The sequence below is a fragment of the Numenius arquata genome, chromosome 1 (assembly GCF_964106895.1).
Source record: "Numenius arquata chromosome 1, bNumArq3.hap1.1, whole genome shotgun sequence".
Taxonomy (NCBI): domain Eukaryota; kingdom Metazoa; phylum Chordata; class Aves; order Charadriiformes; family Scolopacidae; genus Numenius; species Numenius arquata.
Window position 1 is genome coordinate 116,888,058 of NC_133576.1, and position 18,855 is coordinate 116,906,912.

The following is an 18,855-nucleotide window of genomic DNA, read 5'->3' on the forward strand; positions in this document are numbered from 1 at the left end:
CCTTTACAGGGCCTTGCAGAGCTGGGCTACTTCTTGATCGCCAGCCCGGCCAATTATCTTCATCAATTAGCAACAATTAGCAGCAGCTCTGCAGGCAAGATAAAGGCAGGGCGGGGAAGCAACTGGGGCTGACGATGATCATGGAGGGCTTTGTCTATTCCCCCTTTGGCACGTACCAGAGCTTCAGGGGCGGCCTCACCCCGAGCCGCAGCCGGGACCCGGCGGTGAAGCAGCCCAGCTGGAAGCAGAGCAAGAGCGGCGGCATCAGCCCCTTCCTGGGCGGGCCCCTCAGCCCCCTGCCCTCCGACTACCTGGACGGCTACCGCCGGGCCCAGCTCCAGGCCCTGCTCTCCCAGCTGAACCCCGGGCTGGCGCCGCGGCTGCGCCGGGCCGACACCAAGGAGGCGGGGGTGCAGGTGAACCTGCGGGCCGAGGCCGCCGTCCAGTGCTCGCTGGGGCCCCGCACCCTGCCCGTCGGCCGCCCCCTCAGCCCCGCCGCCCTCCGCGCCCACGGACACCTCGCCCTCTACTCCCCCGCGCCGGACCACCGCCGCCTCTTCACCCTGCCGGAGGCCGCGGCTCCCCGGGAGAAGGAAGAGGCGTCTGAAACCACCCCCCCGGAGCAGAAGGCGGAGGATGGCGGCGGAGAGCAGCAGGAGGGCCGGGCAGAGGCCGCTCCGACGAGCGAGGCGACAGCGGACACACCCGGGGAGGGGGCGGCAGCGGCCCCCAGGCGGCGGGCTGCCTTCCAGGTGTGGGCCCTGGGGAGAGGCCGGGAGCTGGTGCAGCCCGTGGTGTGCTAAGAGGGGTGGGGGGGGGAAGTGGGTTGGGGAGAAGATGATCACGAAGGTGGTCACGCAGATGATCAGAGGGCTGGAGCAACTCTGCTGTCGAGACAGGCTGAGAGTGTTGGGGTTGTTCAGCCCGGGGAAGAGAAGGCTCCAGGGAGGCCTTGTAACAGCCCTCCAGTACGTGAAGGGGGCCTACAAGAAAGCAGGAGAGGGATTTTTTACAACGGCATGTAGTGATAGGATGAGGAGTAATGGCTTCAAACTGGAAGAGGGTAGGTTTAGACTGGGTATCAGGAAGAAATTCATTACTGTGGGGGTGGTGGGACACTGGAACAGGTTGCCCAGAGAAGTTGTGGATGCCCCATCCCTGGAGGTGTTCAAGGCCAGGCTGGATGGGGCTTTGTGCAACTTGGTCTAGTGGAGGTGTCCCTGCCCATGGCAGGTGGGGTTGGAACTGGAAGGTCTTTAAGGGCCTGTCCAAATCTAACTGTTCTATAAAATCTGCTCTTGAATGGCAAAAGGTACAGCGGTCCCTATCCTGGGTTCCCCCTCAGGTCTGCACACACACACCCCCATCCCCCCCTCCACCCCCCCAGTTCTGGTTTGGTTGTCTCTGGGCAGCTCTGGCTCCCACCTAGCCGGCATTGAAGGCATGAGGGAGCTGGGCTGGGTGCGTGTGTGGTGCTCAGTGAACTCTCTCTTCCTCTCTGCAGTTCCTGGAGCAGAAGTATGGCTATTTCCATTGTAAAGACTGCAAGACCAGATGGGAGAGTGCTTATGTGTGGTGCATTTCTGGAAGCAACAAGGTAACAAATCATTTCATGCTCTGAAGTCTGTAGAAATGGCACCAAAACTGTGACAACTCGGGATGTCTTGGCACAAATTTAGGTACCTGTACTAAACACCCTGAGTAAGTTTCTATAGTAACTGAGAGCTTGCCTTTGTGTTTTGTTTTTTTTCAGGTGTACTTCAAGCAGCTCTGTCGCAAATGCCAAAAGGGCTTCAATCCCTATCGAGTGGAAGCGATCCAGTGCCAGGTAAGCTACGGATTTCTGTATCCTGGTAAGAGTGCCGGAGTCTGTCATACCCTGTATTAGTTTACAGTTGCTGAATTTGATACTGACTATCTGAAAGGGAACTTCCTTTCATCCAAGTACTAGGAAATGTTATTTGGGAAAGGTGTAATGGGATAGGCCTCCCTCCCCCTGCAGGTGGCTTACAGGAATGACTGGCTGTTCGTACCCCATTATGCTGAGCTATGCGTACGGTAGGGTTTTGTGCTTCTAGGTGAGAAGGCTCTTACAGCTTAACTCCACAGGGCTTTTACCACAAGAGCTCTTTTAAGTGTATCAGCCCAAATGTGTTGCTGTGATTAAGGAAAACTAAATACCAGTCTAATGCAAAGTGAGCACCTTTGATCTACTACTAATAAAATGTCTTCTTTCTGAAGATCTGTTCAAAGACTCGTTGTTCCTGCCCTCAGAAGAAGAGACACATTGATCTCAAGAGACCTCACCGCCAAGAGCTTTGTGGCCGCTGCAAAGGCAAGAGGCTGTCCTGTGATAACACCTACAGCTTCAAATACATTGTCTGAGCTGAGTGCCCTCGTCTGTTCCGCGCTTTGCACTTTGTCAGTCTCCTGCAACGTTTTGACTTTAGGCTTTTGACCTGGCATTGGATAATGGGTGAAGACTTTTGTAGTATTTATAAAGTATGTAACTTAATTGTATATACCCTGTGAATAAAGAAGAATAAAAGTTTGCAATAGTTTGTTACCCCTTCATCTTGCTGAGATGAAAAAGGAATGCATATGTGGAAGGAAACAGAACGTCTTTGTTAGGGAATGCCAAGATTAAAGCTGCAATAGCAATTCAAACTAAACTAGTGTGGAGGATGCAAATGTTCTGGAGCATAAAGTCTGGGGTAAGCATGTTTGCAAGTGTCTCTTCCATTTCTCTGTCAAATGAATTAAAAAAAAAAGAAAAAGGCAGTTTGATAATCAAAGACTATATGCTAGATGACTATGTCTGTAATGAGGGGATATGAGGGGAAAAGTGTTAAGCTTCATTTGTTTTCCAACCTTCCTGAGCTGGGGTATCTGTGATGGACGTGTAACAAATTCTCTGGAGTGTGTCCCAAAAGACATAGAACAAGTTCCTCTGCCTCAGCAGTTTTCCAGTCATGTAAAGTATCTCCAGGGTTGGTGGCTTAAATAGAAGTGAAAGGAGTAACCGAATGTGCTTTCATAGAGATGAAATGCAGTCAGGGGACTCCTAATTAAATACTGGTGGTGTAGAAGCACAGTGGGGCATTACTGTTCTTGTTGTCCTAGGATTTCAGTGAGGCTGTGTTGGGAATATACTGATTTCCCCTCTACCTGATGTTGGGAAAGCTAGGTGGTTCCATTGTGGGTCTGTATATCTGTGAAGAATCAGAATACTTCAGGGCAGAAGGAAACTCTGGGGGGGTCTTCATACCCAGTGGAGGACTGATTCAATTAAGTTGCTTGATATAGTGGTTAAAGGATTGTACTCTACCTGCAGGACAGTAACAAGTTGTGTATGGCAGGTGGTCTGTCCTGGGACCTGTCCTGTTCAACATCTTTACCAGTGACCTGTTTTGGTTGGGCTGGGTGTGGAGCCAGCAGTGGGCCCTGGAGGCAAAGGGCGGCAACAGCATCCTTGGCTGTATGAAAAGCGGGGGAGCATTTGTCCCCATTTACTCAGCCCTCACTAGGCCACATCTAGATCACTGTGTCCACCTTTGGGATCTTTGCATGAGAAGGATGTTGATCAACTGTAAGGAGTTCAGGGGAGGCCACCAAGCTGGTCACAGGGCTGGAGAACTTGCTCTGTGAGGAGATGTTGAAGGAACCGGGCTCATTCAGTCTGAAGCAGCGAAGGTTTCGGGGGGGGGCTAACAGAAGCCTGCCAGGTTATGGTTATTCAGGAAATATTCAATGTGGCTCATGGCAGTGGGCTGAGAAACAACATACATAAAGTAAACCAAGATAAGTTCAGACTTTTCCACCATGACAACAGTCAAGCAGAACAGGTTGTCCGGGGGGGTGTGCGCTCTCCATCCTTGAACGTCTTCAAGACCCAAGTGGATAACGGCCTGAGTAACCTGATCTGATCTCATGGCTGATCCCACTTCAAAGTGCAGACTGGACTAGGTGACCTTCTCAGGTCCCTTCCAACCCGAATTTTCCTGTGATTCTGTGATCTGTAAAATACCCGTGATTTTGCCAAGTGATAGCACACATCTCAGCTTTCACCAACCACTGAATTTTTGCAGATCAAAGTGTGTGTTACAGTGGAATTATTTTACAGTTACAACTGTAATTGTAATCCCAATTACACTGTGGATTATTTTACTCAGAAAAATAGCTTGTAATTTGCCTTGCAACTATTTTGTCCTGCAGCTGGACTTTACTGTATTCTCAGAGCCAGGACTGGACAGCTTTTCTGTTCCCCTTACCATGAGCAAAAAACCCCACCCTACCAAAATCCAGCGCTGGAACGAATAGCACCATTACTGATGTTTTTAACAGAAATAAACCTTCACCTCCACTTTGGGGTTTTTTTTTTTTTTTCAGTTATGGAACTGCTTTAGTCAAGACGCTTTTCCTGGTTGAGCTGTAACTACAGACTGACAAAAAAAAAAAAAATCCTTGCATTTCTCACCGGTTTGTTTCAGCGTAATGAACAGTTTCACCATAAATAATGAAAAAGGTGTCTTTTGGGAGCTGCTGATCATGGGCACCATCGATTCAGACAAGGACACAATCTTCACAAGCAGCGCATACTCTGTTGCGATTATATATGACTTTTATATTTTAGTTAATTGGATGTACTGATCCAAATTATCAACCAAAGTTACTTCACAAAAACGGTAAGTGTATTTACAGAGTGAATAAGTTACATAGTTGTCAGAATAAAAGTGTCTCAGGTGTGCAACAGATTTACATGCATACATTTAACACTGGGCAGCAGTTAAATGTAAGAAAAAAACCATACAGGTATGACTTTTATATATATATTACAAATAAAATAAGACATCTCTATAAAGAAACTTAACATGAGAACTTGCATTTCACGTTAATATTTTTACTTTTTATACTCAAAATTTATATTAAATAAAAATGTGCATGCATAACAGTTCAAAAGATTTGACTCTGTGATGGGACTTTCTCCTACAAAATGGCAAGTTAAATTAGATCAACCATCCTTTAATAGTATAAATATATTCATAAAAGCAACCCTCTAGTAAAAAGCAGCCAAGGTCCTTTAAAAAAAAAATAAAAATAAAAGAAGGAAATCTACCAAGACCGTTCATGATGCTTGGGGGCCTAAGAACAGACCTCTGCAATATGATCCAGTACCTTCAGAGACAGTAGCCCAGGAACATTAGGAAATGTACTTCATAGCAGCTCGTTGTTTTAAGATACAGTAATCATATCCAAATTACAGTGTACATTAAACTGTAGTCCATTTACAATTTGTTTCACATACACAGGCTCTCAGCTTTTGACCAACCAGTTTGCGAGATTCTGTGGCCAGCTTCATTCTGCCCATCTTTCACTCAACCAAATAAGAGAAAAAAAAGGAAAAAAAATGTACAAGTTTTTTCTTTTAACAAAAAATATTATTTCGTGAAGGAAACATTGCACTTTTGCCAACCTAAAATTAATTTTGCTATAAAGGAAGTATTGTTCAGTGTAGTAGGCTTTGGTATGCAATGGAAGTCACTTCTTCAGTAGTGAGTTGCAGTTGCTCAGTGAAATGCTAACTGATTTTTGTGCAACAGCGAACAAAGGATGTTGTCCCAGATGCGTCTACGCTACCTTTGTCCTTACAGTATTGCTACACGTTTGAAGTTCAGCCCATATCTTTTTAGAAGAAATCCTAAACGTAACAAGAGTGGGTACAGTTTGACCAAACCTTTGTAAGGCTGAGAAGACATTGAGCCACCTCACTCCAAGAGGGCAGCACTCCCAGCTTGAAAGAGGACACAAGAGTCCTGTCAGAGACTTGTGCCGGAAATGCTGGAGTCTGGAAGAAAAGTATTGATGACCCGGTAACTCTGAGCTCTGCGAATCATGTCACGGATCTCGATATTCAGTTCCATTAATTTGGTACAGATTTCCGTCAGGCTCTGGTTGGAGCCCACCAGCGCATACGTGCCCGTCTGACCCAAGGTTTGGTGCCGGAAGTAAATGTTCAGTAGCGTCTGGACTTCATCGTCAGAGCTACTTCCAAAGATATCATTGGGCCACAAAATCCTGCAATCAAACAGGAAAAGAACATGCGTATCATTATGGTTTATTAGCACAGATGGAAACGAGGTGATAGAGATCTTTAAAGGGAGAACTGACTCGCACACGCTTATAAGCCAAAAGCAACTCACTGCTTTACACTACTCATTTGTTACTCAGACTCTGGTGTCCGGCACTGAAAGCACATAAAAGCGTGATTCCTGTTGTCTAAAAAAAAAAAAAAAGCTTAAGAAAACTCATTCAAATAAGTGGAAGTGAAACTGGGTTGAATGTTCACTGATACCAGTAACACGCACCTGGTGAGGAATTAGCCCTACAAAAAGATTCTTAGGAGCCTCACAGAAATACAGAAATACTCACAGAAATACAGAACTATGCAATGCGATTAACCATCTTAACTGTTGCAAACATACATCTTTGTGTAACTGATTTGGTATCTCTACTTGTGGCACACCCCTGCAACAGTTAATAATATCAATGCCCCCATGTACCTGGTTGAAAGGTATTAAATTAACAATGCTGACTCAGCACATTACACTTAGTATAAAGTTAGGAATATAATAAATGCCTACTTTTCTAATAACACGGAAGTCTAATAAGAGCCATGTAGCAAAACTTGCCTGCATTCTCTTATTTGTCGGACGGCTTTAACAAGTTCATTGTTTTTCAAACACTCCAGCATGGACTGAATAGCTGCTTCCGTAGAATTGAACGTGGGCTCAGATTCTGTCGTCAGAGGCTCAGCTGCGATGGCAGCAGTAGCATCCTTAAGATTTTTCTTCAGTTCACTCAGTTCCCTGGACATATTTAACAGCTGTTCCAAGGAGAAGGATGAGAGATGGGTATTTTTGTTCTCCACAGACACCAAGGGGAACAGGTATTTCAAGTCTGTTCTTACTACTACACTGGATGTACACATTATGGAAAAGACCCCATTTTAAGACATGAAGGTATTTAGTTAATTGTATTTCTAAAATAGGTTTAATACTCTTTGGAATCATTAAACTGATTTTGATTTGTTTATCCAGAGAACAAGATCAAGCAGTACACTTGCAGTCAACATATAAAGTAGTTCTACACCACACACCTTCGCTTGCTCAGGTACGAGAGGATGCAAAACCCTCTCAGGTATGAGAGGATGCTGTTTGTCAAAAACTGCTGCTGATGTTTCTAGTATAATGCACGTGCAACCGAGACAGTTTATATGGCTGGAAATTACAATACATTCCTCCAGCAAAAACCTTAATTTTGCATCCATATTAAGATTAATTTACCAAATATTTTTTTTATTGTCATGCTAACAAGTGCTCCTGGTCTGAGTGCCTCTGCAAAGTTCCAATAAAATCAGTCATGATGTAGGAAAAGGATATTTTCTGTATGTGTGAAGAAGGCTCATTTCCCTCCAAAATTAAGGCCTCAGTTAAAATAAAAATAAATCACTTGCAGATGTTCACACAGTGTGAGCCTTCCCTATATGTAAAGCGTGTGAGTGAAATTAAGATTTCATACATCATTCTAGTTTGTTACCTTTGAAATGACTTTTGAAGACAATGTGTGAAAGATCCCAGTCTCTGAGAGTACAGTCAATTACAAAAAATACAGCATCTTGACTATATTTAAGGCAGATGCTGGTGTATTGAAGGTTTTGTCTGCAGACTTATATTCAGGGTGGAATAGTGTCATCCTTGGTTTAAGTCCAGAGAAAGAAAAAAAAGCACAAGAAAGTAAAGTGGTATTTTCAGTGTGAGACTGTAGTTTGTTACATACCTCTGGCATGGAACTGACTTCATGCACTTGTCCGATAAGTTTACAGTAGGACTGAAAAAGCAACAGCAGCTGGAAGTGCAGTTTATATAATCTCTGACACAGTTCCAATTGCTAAGGAAAGATTTGTAGGAGAAGAAATAATTAATAATGATCAGTAAATTGGGATAAGTTCCAATAACTAATAAACCACATTGAGATAGTTCAGTTCTCAAAAACCATTTTACTCAAGTATGATCATATACTATTTCAGAAAAAAAAGAAAGTTCTTTCCTCTGCAGGTAAGTCATATATGACATTGAAAATCAAAATTATGATGGCTAGCTCTCACGTAGCACGTCAGCATCAATCTCAAAGCGGTTTATATGGGTTAGCTTCACTGTCTCCAGTTTGCAGCTGGAAAGCAGAGGCAGAATATGGAGGAAATGACTTTGCTGCATAGAACATAAAATTCTTTAAAACTTCAGAAATGGTAAAAAGACCTCTTCTGAGAAGGATGGAAATCTAAGACAGAAGCATTGAAGTAGTTGTCAAAGAGGGTCAAAGCTCCTGCCTGCTTCTCTGAGGGGAAAGGAAGAGAGGCAATAAATCCAGCCAGGAGTAGGAAGGAGGAAATGCCACCTCTGCAACTTCCACCTCAGCTCATGGATTTTCTACTATTTTAGAGAAATTATACAACAGATGGATGGAGTTTAATGTGTAAGAGGACATCTGGCTTCTACAGTTTCTTCTCCCAGATCAAGTAGATTTTGTTCTATGAATATTAACTTGTTGCTCCCAGTGCAATGCGCAGCACCACACAGAAGGTGTCAGACACACTGAAGTAACGTGCAATGGGCATGTCTGCCAGAGAAGTCAAGTTAATATACTCATGGTCCTGGTATCTGTGTGTCTGTCAGGAGGTGGTACCTTGTAGTTCCACAGACGGATCACTGTGGGGATGGGAAGAATATTTAATTATGGAAGAAGTGAAAATTCTGTAAAGACAAGTCAGGAGGCCTCCTGACGCTTTGGCAGGAAAGCCTCATGGACTTTCTCACAGACAAACCATATTTGATTTGTCTTCTCTTACAGACACAGTGACCAAGAGTGGACTCAGTGACCTCTCCATTTGCTCTGAGGAACCAGAGCAGAGTTTCATGCCAAACATGGCAGAAAGAAGAAGAAGCTATTAACATCTTAGCTTCCTTAAAACACTTCATACATGCTTAGCCACCAGCAGGTACTTCAGCTATTTGCTGAATTGGGGTCTGTGCAAATGCCAGCACAAACACCAATCCAGCAAAAATACTAATAAAAAGTACTTTAGAAACACTATAAATGTTAATTTGACTGAAATGGTTATTTACATATGGTTCAATATTTAGGTGCCAAGGTTTTTATTAATAAGCCAAAATTAGAACCATATCCTTAGCGTTCCAGTTCCCAAAATTTCTGCACCAGCCAGAGAAGGCTGAGGTCAAAGGAGAGGTTCTTTGGCAAATTTTGGCTTTGTTCATGAGGGAGGTGTGGCCACCAACTACCCATCTATGAACAGTCAGCCAAGGGCACTCCAAAAGCAGGTAGAGCTAATATTCTGCAGGAGGTTTATGGAGGAGAGTGGGAGCAGGAGGAGAGCACCAAGCCAGCAGGTGTCACCAAGGCAGGGTTTGTCCTACTGAAGGCCAGGCAGACAGGGCTGCTCATACCTCAGCCTTGGTCTGCCACAGCAGCAGAGCTCAGCACTGCAAATTTGCCTGGTCTCAGCTCTGTGGTGTTACGGTTAAACTGTTCCTGGTATCTGAGTCGGTATGTTTGGTGTTTGTTACTGGTGAGCAGGGTCAGAGCGCTCCTGCCTCAAATGGAAGGGAGGAATCCCACCAGATCTGATATTACAGCAAAGACCCACAGGAGCTGAAGGAAAGCCTGGCAGATCCGAAGTGGGGAAAAATGGGAGGGAACGGATGTGCAACCTGCTAGGACAGAACTGGCTTGTGGGCAGGGATAAAACCTGTCAGTGGCCAAGAGAATGAAGAAGCAGGGCATGACGGAATCTGCCTGTTAAATAAACCTGCCCAGAGGCCATTCTCTGCAACCGAGGCCATGGAGCACTGCCAAGCTTGAATCTGTGTGGCTAACCGTTCTCCTCCCAAAATACAGAGTGACTGTTAAGATACAACCTCCTAGAAATGGCTCTGGCTTCTGTCTTCTCTTGAACCATGCTGGGGCATGTGAGGGGCTGGTTGGTGCCCCAGAGGGAAGGTGCTGCCCATTCAGCCCTAAGGCCAGCCCCGGGACACACTCTTGTTCCCTGGTCCTGTTTAGTTCACCAGCAGGGACACAGCCCGAGGTTCTCCAGTAGGGATCAAAGTCACTCCATTCAAATTTTGGAGAACTGGCAACATGACGTAGCAGTTAAACACACATATATTTGAAGTGGTCAGGGAGTTAAAAATTAATTGAAAACCAGACATGGCATAGCATAATTAAAAAAAATAATCATATGATAGCTTCGCATGTAACATTTTTTTTTTGTTCTTGAAGAACAATAATTCCATTTCACCCTTCTGGCTGCTAACCTGAATGAAGACAAACTAAGGTCAAATTGAAGACTCAAGTTTGACTTGCTCAGTATTTGGTTACCATATCAAGCAACTCTATTTTTGTTCTTCTTAAATAAGTATTAGAAACCATAAGGTGAAACTATTCATCAACTTATAAACAAACACATTTTGAAACATAACTCTCAAATATAAATTGTAGTTTTTCATTCGCAAAAAAGTATCAATTTTAAAATAAAATAAAATTATGAATTTTAAAATAACAAAAAATGTTATCTTCGACTCCAGCATATTATATGCATTCAAAGGCTTGTTTTTAAAAAAAATTTGTAAATGACCATTTAAAACAGCATATGAAGATGTCAGAATTTTGGCACAGCATTTTTAGATTTCACAAAACACACCTTAGTAAATTATTTTAGTCACTGCATGTAGAACCACATATTCTACAGGAAAATTATAACGAAAAAGGAAAACATGCTTAGAAGTAAAACAGTAAAATTGGGGTGTATTAGTCCATCTACAGATGGACAAAGAATATGAAAGAACTTCAACTTACTGCAAGAGATTCCATTTGCTACACAGCAAGCATGGCACAGGAGAAAAGGAAAGGAAAGAAAGTATAGTGTCAGTGTAATGCATGCAATAGGAAGCACAGCCCATCTTTAATAGCATAACTTGTCAGCAGAATTAGCAATGCTTGCCTCAACCTGATAACTGGTTGGAAATATCACATACAACATGCACAGCATTCTTAATAAAATCAAGCTTTCATTCTCATGGTAAATTACAGTCTAAATATCCTCAGTTAGATCTTCAGATTTATTAGTTTTTATTTATCCCACTCAGTAGCTTAGCAATTTACAGTGAAATTGTGTTAGAAAACTCTTGAAATAATACTTTTATTTAAATTTGCTTTCTTTTGTTATTAAAAAGAGCTCATATTGTAAAGTACTCAAAAAATTAGGCAGGGTTTTCAAGTGATGAAGAGAACTGAACTTTGTTATTTATAAATACCTCTATTTTTGGATGCAATAGATCTAATAGGATAAGCTTTGTGACTGCTGGGCTTATTACTTGGCACATTACTGTGGAAACATTTTGCATACAACTTTTAAGTTATGACTATCATAAGAAAAAAAAATCAGTGGAAAATGCCAGCTTGGTTTCAACTACATGGCAATGCCACAAGTTCAGACAGCTTTGTATTCCTTCCTCTCACCAGTAACGATTCACTGATTCATAATTCTGGAACTACTAAAATGTCAGTGTAAGTCCTGTTGCAACAGTAATAAAAATTCTAATTGACCTGCATTAGCATTTCAAAGATTAGGGGACTGACTTTTCTCTTCAAAAAAAAAAATATTCCTCTTTTCTTCGCCAAGAACTAACGTTTGCACTCTGTGCACTTCTAATGCAGCCTTCCTTATTATATATATTACATTTTCAAGACATTTTAGATGAACAGAGTCATCATGTAAATGCTGTAATTAACAAACACAGTGACATTTGCCCAGTTATAGAGTGATGTCAGTGCATATGTACACAGTGCTAATAAACATTTGGGATTCTTATTAAAATTATTTACTTTACCATCAATACAAAGGCAGCAAACACAGAAATGTGAAAATGCTAACTTGGTATAGCCTGAGGCAGTATTTCAGTCTGGCTTCTTTCCATGGGCCAGTTAAAAAATGTATGAAAAGTATTGTCCCAAATCCTGCACTAGTCTTTTATGGAGCCATGACTAAGCTTTAAGCTCTTGTGATGTTTTATTTTATGCCTTTAACATTGCTTGAATAGTTTTTTTTTTCTATTTAGTACTCATGAAAAAACCCCTTTATATCTTGGCTTCCATACAGTTCACATATTAAGCTTTGTAAAGCTAAATTCAAGATAAGAAGAGGACAAGAGTAGACAGATCACCGTGCTCTAGTAAATTCACAGCTGTGCTGGCTTGTGTTTTTCAAATCTTGTTTGTCTCTATCTTAAGCTCCTCTGAAGTTCAGCATGCCACCAAGTTTCATTTGAACTTCCAAAAATATTGGAATCCACATATAATTTCTAATTTGCCATGGAATTTACTTTAAAGAAGAGGGAGGGTGTAGGGAAAGCAGCAAATAAGTGAATTCCACGGTCCTTTTTCCCCAGAAAAAAACCTGTCTTCTCTGTACTGCTTCCAAAACCAGGGCAAGCCAAAAAAAAGGGGTGGGGAAGGGGTTTCACATGATGTGAAAACCCCTTCTTCTTCACTGAAAGAAAATATACCTGATGCAAAATCTCCCTAAACTACTGATGCTCAACTTCACATTGCTCTACAATTTCATGACTGTAACTTATCTTCCTCTCTCTTTCAGCATAAAATGAAATATTCCTTGGAAGTTGAAAAGACATTAGTTATTGGACTAATGTGGACTAATGTGTATTGGACTGACATTTCTTTTAGTCCCCCATGGCAAGGGCTTAGGTGGAATGATCCTAGACTTCACTCTTCTCATTTCTAGTTTAATTCCTATAGTAAAGGAAGTGTTGTTTTAGATTAGTTGAAAGACACTACACAATCAGTGGTTTTGAAAATACTGTATGTTTAGAGCATTTGGATCACCTGCACAGTCCTTTATGCAGCTGGTAAATGCCACACCTCAGAAGGACACACCCCGTAGCAGCAGCACTTTGATTTAGTTTTTTATTGAGACAGAGATTTACTGTTCTGTACTATTAGCAGACCAGGAAAACGGCAAAGCACTAATTTTTTAGATCACGGGCCTTCTTGCTTTTTTTCAAGGAGTCATTTTTACATACATGAAAAGAGATGAGAGTTACACAAGTATCTCTTAAGACATTAACACTCTGATGGCAAACAAACCAACTGCTGTGTGCAAGGGTTATTAATTGCAAGTGCATTTTATTAAGGTATTCTATTCAACTTGATGTGCCAGTAGACAAAATCTTTTCCCACAACCTAGGAAAGTGCGTATTTATACCAATTTGTGTATATATCAGAGAGAAAAAGAGAGATACAGCATATGCTGTGCATTCTTAAATAACCACTGGACTTGAAGGATAGTAGAAACTATTCTATCTGGAGAAATCTAAAACACAGCTGTGTTCCTCCTTCAGAAAAGCTGCCTACCCAGGCCAATTTTACCTCATTGTCAATGTGTCAAACAGCAGTCAGATAATTGATGATTAAGAATTTCTAACTTAACAATGAGACCCACTGTGCCTTGAGCAACTCAACTCAACTCCAGATGACTACGGGTCCAAAAGGTACACCTCCAGTCTTATTGGCGGCCTAGAGAAATTGAACCTTTAGCCCCAGGGAAACTCAAAGTGATGGGTACATTCTGAATTTTTGGGGCAAATTTTTGTGGGGTGCAGCATGTTTTAAATATCCATTAATAGTTTGAGTTTGCAAAGCCCACATCTATTAGCTTGTGGTGAGCTTTGGGATGAGCAAGGTTTAAGAAAGGTGTACGCTGACTTTGAATTTACAGAGTAAACTGAATGTCTCATAAGGAGCTAAATACTTATTTGAATTAGCAGTGCTAAATGACAAGAAAAATAGGATCTTCAATGTGTCTCTCTTCCAGAAAAACAAACATATAAAACCAGTCTTTGACTAGATTAAAAAAAAATCCTTGTTTAGTAAGGTTGGAGAATGTGCTCATAGCTGTACTCATCTAAGACTGTTACACCTGGACAGACAGCACAATAGTATGTGCAGTTATCTTTTGTCTATAAATTGACTCCTAGGTCCTTGAGACTCTGCTGCTCAATGTAGCATTAAAGCTTACAAATCACAGACACATCCAAATCATGGAATCTGTTGCAAGAATGAGCGGGGAGAAAGGCATTCTGGGACATGAAGCTTTTACCCAATTTCAGAACAGTTGCTAGCCCTAGCAGCTGACCTAGACAACTTCTATTTCAAGCTTCTTTAATGTCAGAATAAGCAATTTTTGCCTTTGCCCATTTTCAGTAACAGTAACAATGGTCAACAAATCATGTGCACTTGTTTTGAAATGAGATCTGATCAGACAAACCAATGCCAAGTTAGTTACCAGCATCAGCAGTCGTTTGTGATGCAACCGCTTCTGCTAATGCTGAATTTGTTCTTATGTCTGTCTCATCTGTAGAGGGAACTATTTTAATGTCAAGCTTTTTACCACGTGGGGAGTCCCGAGAAACTAAGATTTCTGCCTTCTGTAGAGCAAGGTGTTGCTTTTTCTTCCTTACAATTATTTCTGAACCCTTTCCAGAAGTAGCCTGGTTTTGTGCTTAGCTAAGCAATTTTTTAAGGTGAGAAGTTTTCAGCAAGATTTCAGCCCTAGTCTAACACTCAATGAGGTTAAGAGTTTAGGCAGGTTCCTTTGTGATGACCACTATAAGATTGAATTTTTTTTCCTACAGTTATTAGATTCTTTACCCTTTTGGTTTCAGGGAGACGAGGAGACGAAAGATAAGAAAACAAATACTTGTCAGTCTAGGAATAATTTTTCCTTGTCCCTTCCTAATCACATTTCCTCAGTTTCCTTGGACTCTTCCTACCATTACACTTTTGTTGAATAAACAGATTTTTCCTTTGGGAAGAGCTATTTCAACTGACAGGTGAATAAGAAGGGGTAGAAAAGAAATATGCCTGTTGATCAAGGACCTACTATCCTGTCAACTTCCAAGGAATAATGCATTTTGGGCTGAAGGAACAATGTTGGGGAGAAACCAGGGATTCCCGAAGGAGTAAGAAACCTTTCTTTTCAGTCTGTTCAAAAAACAGTAAAAATACTAACCCTGGCTTCACAAAACAAACATTTAATTCTGAAATAGAGAACTCCTGGTTAAAAAAACACCCCACATGAGTGGAACATGACATTTATTAACTTTTAGATGCATTTAGGCCAGCTGTACAAGTTCAGTTCACAGTTTATTCCTTCTCCTCAGCATTCTTTATTTCTTCCACAAAAGAAACGATGTAGGTGATCAGCAAGCTGTGTGATCTTCCACCCCATTCTATGGGTTTCCAAAAGAGGGATGAAGAGGATAAATTAAGCTGTATACAGCAAGACATATAACATTACAGTCTGAAGTCACTGTTCAGGGTGTTGTGCATCAGTGGGAAGAGAAAGCCCATGCGCATTCCAAGAGTTATGCCTCCCCACGTATACTTTATTTCCCTCTCCTGACGTACTTGCAGGAGAGGTAGTAGCATAGATTCCAGCTCTCTCTTTTTCAGATTTGAGAATAGCTTACTTGTAACTCCCCTGTGCACCATTGCAATTACAAAAGAGCCAGTATCTTATATAAATGCATTGGAAGGTGCCTGTAACTTTTGCCAGTGCCAATGCCAGGTGGGGGAAGACTGAACAGTTTTCCCACTGCCTGTGATTGCAGCCACAGGATTTATTAGCAAATTAGGTTTGCTAATAAGGTCAAGGAAGGCAAAATGCAGGGGTGGCAAGGATTTGGGATTCTTGGGAAATGGCAAAAAAAACCCAAAACCAAAAACAAGGGAATTCAAAGACAGGAAGACAAATACATAGAGGCAGGGAAGAGAAGTTAAGATAAAACCAGAAGAAAATAAAGTGAATTGGGGGAGGCGACAGACAAATGGAAACCAACATAAGAATAAAACAAGGTATTTGAAAAAAAATGGTTACAACAGGCAACAGTGTGTTCTGAAAATGTCATCATTATCTTTTATAAGTTATAATACATGGAAAGAGGAGATGTCACTTTTTCTACATGCTGTTGCTGCTTCCTGATTTTGGCTAATTCTCTCCAGCCCCTTCTTTTTCCCATCTCTTTTTCCCATTCTTTTTCCTCCAAAAGGAAAAAAAGCCCACAAAATAACATTTCTTAACTCACTCTGCAGCACTAAGATACCAGCTGTTTCCTATACTTTGGGTATCAAAAAAAAGGAATGCCTGCTGATGGTGCTTACTTCTGAAAAGATTGATTTCTTAACTGGAATCAACACACTAAGTATATTTATATATCTATATGCACATATGGGTATAAAACTTTTATTCAAAAGCAATAAAGAGATATTTTGCCTTAGCTATAAATTCTTTTCTACAGCATAAATTATTTCACTGGCCATTTTATGATCATTATTTCATAACTATTAATCTAAGCATATTTCAACCAGGCAAGTCTTGCTGTTGGTCAGACCAAGTCTGTAACAGCCGTAGATAAAATGGCTGTACACCAGAAGTGGTTTTCAGAGACACCGCACTGTGGGAAACTGCTGCTGCAACATCTTTCTAAAAGGGAGAGCACACACAACTCAGGCAGGGTTAGCTCTGCTTCCTCATCTAGACTAGGAAGGCAGAAGTATTGCCTCTGAATACTTCCCATTTCCTGTGGCCAGGACTGAGCCAACAGCAATACCTTCGAGCCTAAAGTGTGAAAACTGGATTATGCCCAAGCCCAGCAGAGAGACAGGGAGGAAGTACAGCAGGCTCTTGTGGGTCAAGATATATCACACATGTCACTTTACAGCAGAGAAATTATACTGCTCATTCATTACCTTCTCTTCTGAGTCCCCTGGCTGGCAGGTAATAACTCCATCTCGTGAGCCTCCAGCAAACGTTGCTTTGCAGTTTGCAAGCCACTGTTTTCAGAGAGAAATTAAAATAAGATATGAATAAGGCCTACAGTTTGATTTGAAGAGAGGTAAGCCGTGTTTTAGTTTCACAGCACAGCATGTAAACAAATAAAAATTCGCAATCACACTTTTTATTCACACAGACTGTGACAATTAGCTTTAACTCTAATTTGAAAAGTGTAGTCTTGATTTCTATTAGTATTTGAATTGCATAAGCCAAGAAAATGAATTAATTACTGAACAGGAGAGAGACCAGGAATATTAAAGATGTCAATGTCTATAAAATTAAGGGATACAACAGCTATTTTTTTTAGTTCTGGTTCATAGGTTCAGGAAGAAACATTTAATGTATCCAGTATCTGAAACATGTTTATCTACTGAATATTAGTTTGAACAGATCTGAGTGTATCTGCAGTTTTCTAACATAGCCTAAGTATACACATATACAAAATCAAGAATATAACATAATCCAGCATACCGAGAGTGTTGCTTCTTTCCTGTTGTTGTATGTGTCCAGATACTCCTGCAGTTCTAAAACACTGAACTTCAGCTTTTCAAGAAGGCCACAGGAGAGCAGCTGGAGAAATGAAATCAAAAGGGCTAGTAATTGTCACTATAAAAGAATAAAAATATTAGCAGAGTAGAAAGTATAGTAAAGGCCTTGCAAAAGAATACTTAAATTTATAGATACTAATACTGAAAAATATTTATATCTATCCAAAAATATATGTAAATAGAATACTATACTGAAAACTCGATAGCAAGGGTTGCCCCTATCATAATGTGGAATTGAAATTGTGTTCTGTGTATAATAGCTTTGCAAAGGACTTCCCTAAAATAAAATACTGCACAAAGCTTAGCTAGTTAATCTCCACAGCCCTCTGATGACGTAGGGCACAGCTCTTCCACAGTCACAGCAGTGGCCCAAGGTTACACTTTGCAAGTTCCTACCTCTATACTTCTGTGTGAGGCCACACTGTCCTGATGATGTTGGATGAACGTGGGCCAGGATGAAAACAACAGGAAGGGCCATCTCATTCGTTCCCTTATACATCTTTTTATCATCCAGCTCACATCACAGTTGATTCAAACTAAACCACTAAACATATTACCATATTTCATGCTGAACTATGTAAAAAATAGCTTCTCCTTTTCCATTTGTGGAGCCATCTGTATCTGGTAGGCACCTGTTTTATATTGGTTTTGGCACACAGGCATAACACATCATAACTATTCTATGATTCTGTGATTCTATATTGCCCGTCTGTTAGTACTTACCTAATAAAATAATATGGAAAATTAATGGAAATATGGTTAAGAACAAGAGATAAGAATCAGAGATAGGAGGTGAGTACCTTTTTGACATATCTGTTCAGGAGTTGCTCAAAAGTGAAACAGCCAGTAAAATAACACACCGCAATGCAGCACATGCCTTTTGAAAGGAATATACTCACTGTTTCTGCATCTACAAAAAGGGTGGGACATTCTGAACATGATGTTAGCATCTGAGAAGACCTCACAAACTTGGAGCCTATTCCTCGCAGATTGTCTCCCAAGTAACTAGCTGCATCACAGGTTAGGAAGCAGAATCTTTTCTGAATATTCTGGAAAGCAAAATACAATTTATTACATTCTTTACTCAAGGACAAGCTTCTTTCCTCTGTAAACAAATGGCATGATTTTTTTTCTTTGCACAGTAACATGAGCAAAAGAGACCATCTCCCTGTGGAGAACTGAACATCTGCTCAAGGATTCTGAATAATAGTTATTATGCTGGAGACTGTACAGCTGGGCAGCTGTGAAACTAATTACAGAATTCATAATAATCTACTACTGAAATACATTATTTCTTGTAAAGATGATTCAATCTTTATA

General features: G+C 41.2%; 2 protein-coding genes across 3 annotated transcripts in view; one reads left to right on the forward strand and one right to left on the reverse strand.

The window, feature by feature from the left end:
* Positions 1-140: 140 nt before the first annotated feature.
* On the forward strand, positions 141-2,385 carry ZAR1L (zygote arrest 1 like). The gene is made up of 4 exons (XM_074156300.1): positions 141-752; positions 1,505-1,597; positions 1,754-1,828; positions 2,242-2,385. Exons 1-4 carry the CDS (start codon positions 141-143, stop codon positions 2,383-2,385), a joined length of 924 nt encoding a protein of 307 aa, XP_074012401.1.
* Positions 2,386-4,583: 2,198 nt separating this feature from the next.
* Positions 4,584-18,855, reverse strand: part of FRY (FRY microtubule binding protein) — a 174,224-nt gene continuing 159,952 nt past the window's right edge. For both annotated transcript variants that reach the window (XM_074156759.1, XM_074156750.1), the window contains 6 exons: positions 18,435-18,584; positions 17,459-17,557; positions 16,903-16,986; positions 7,837-7,947; positions 6,690-6,883; positions 4,584-6,075 (listed from right to left, as the gene is read on the reverse strand). In XM_074156759.1, the coding sequence (XP_074012860.1) occupies positions 5,817-6,075; positions 6,690-6,883; positions 7,837-7,947; positions 16,903-16,986; positions 17,459-17,557; positions 18,435-18,584 (897 nt within the window). In that variant the 3' untranslated portion in view covers positions 4,584-5,816. The remainder of the gene's footprint in view (positions 6,076-6,689; positions 6,884-7,836; positions 7,948-16,902; positions 16,987-17,458; positions 17,558-18,434; positions 18,585-18,855) is intronic.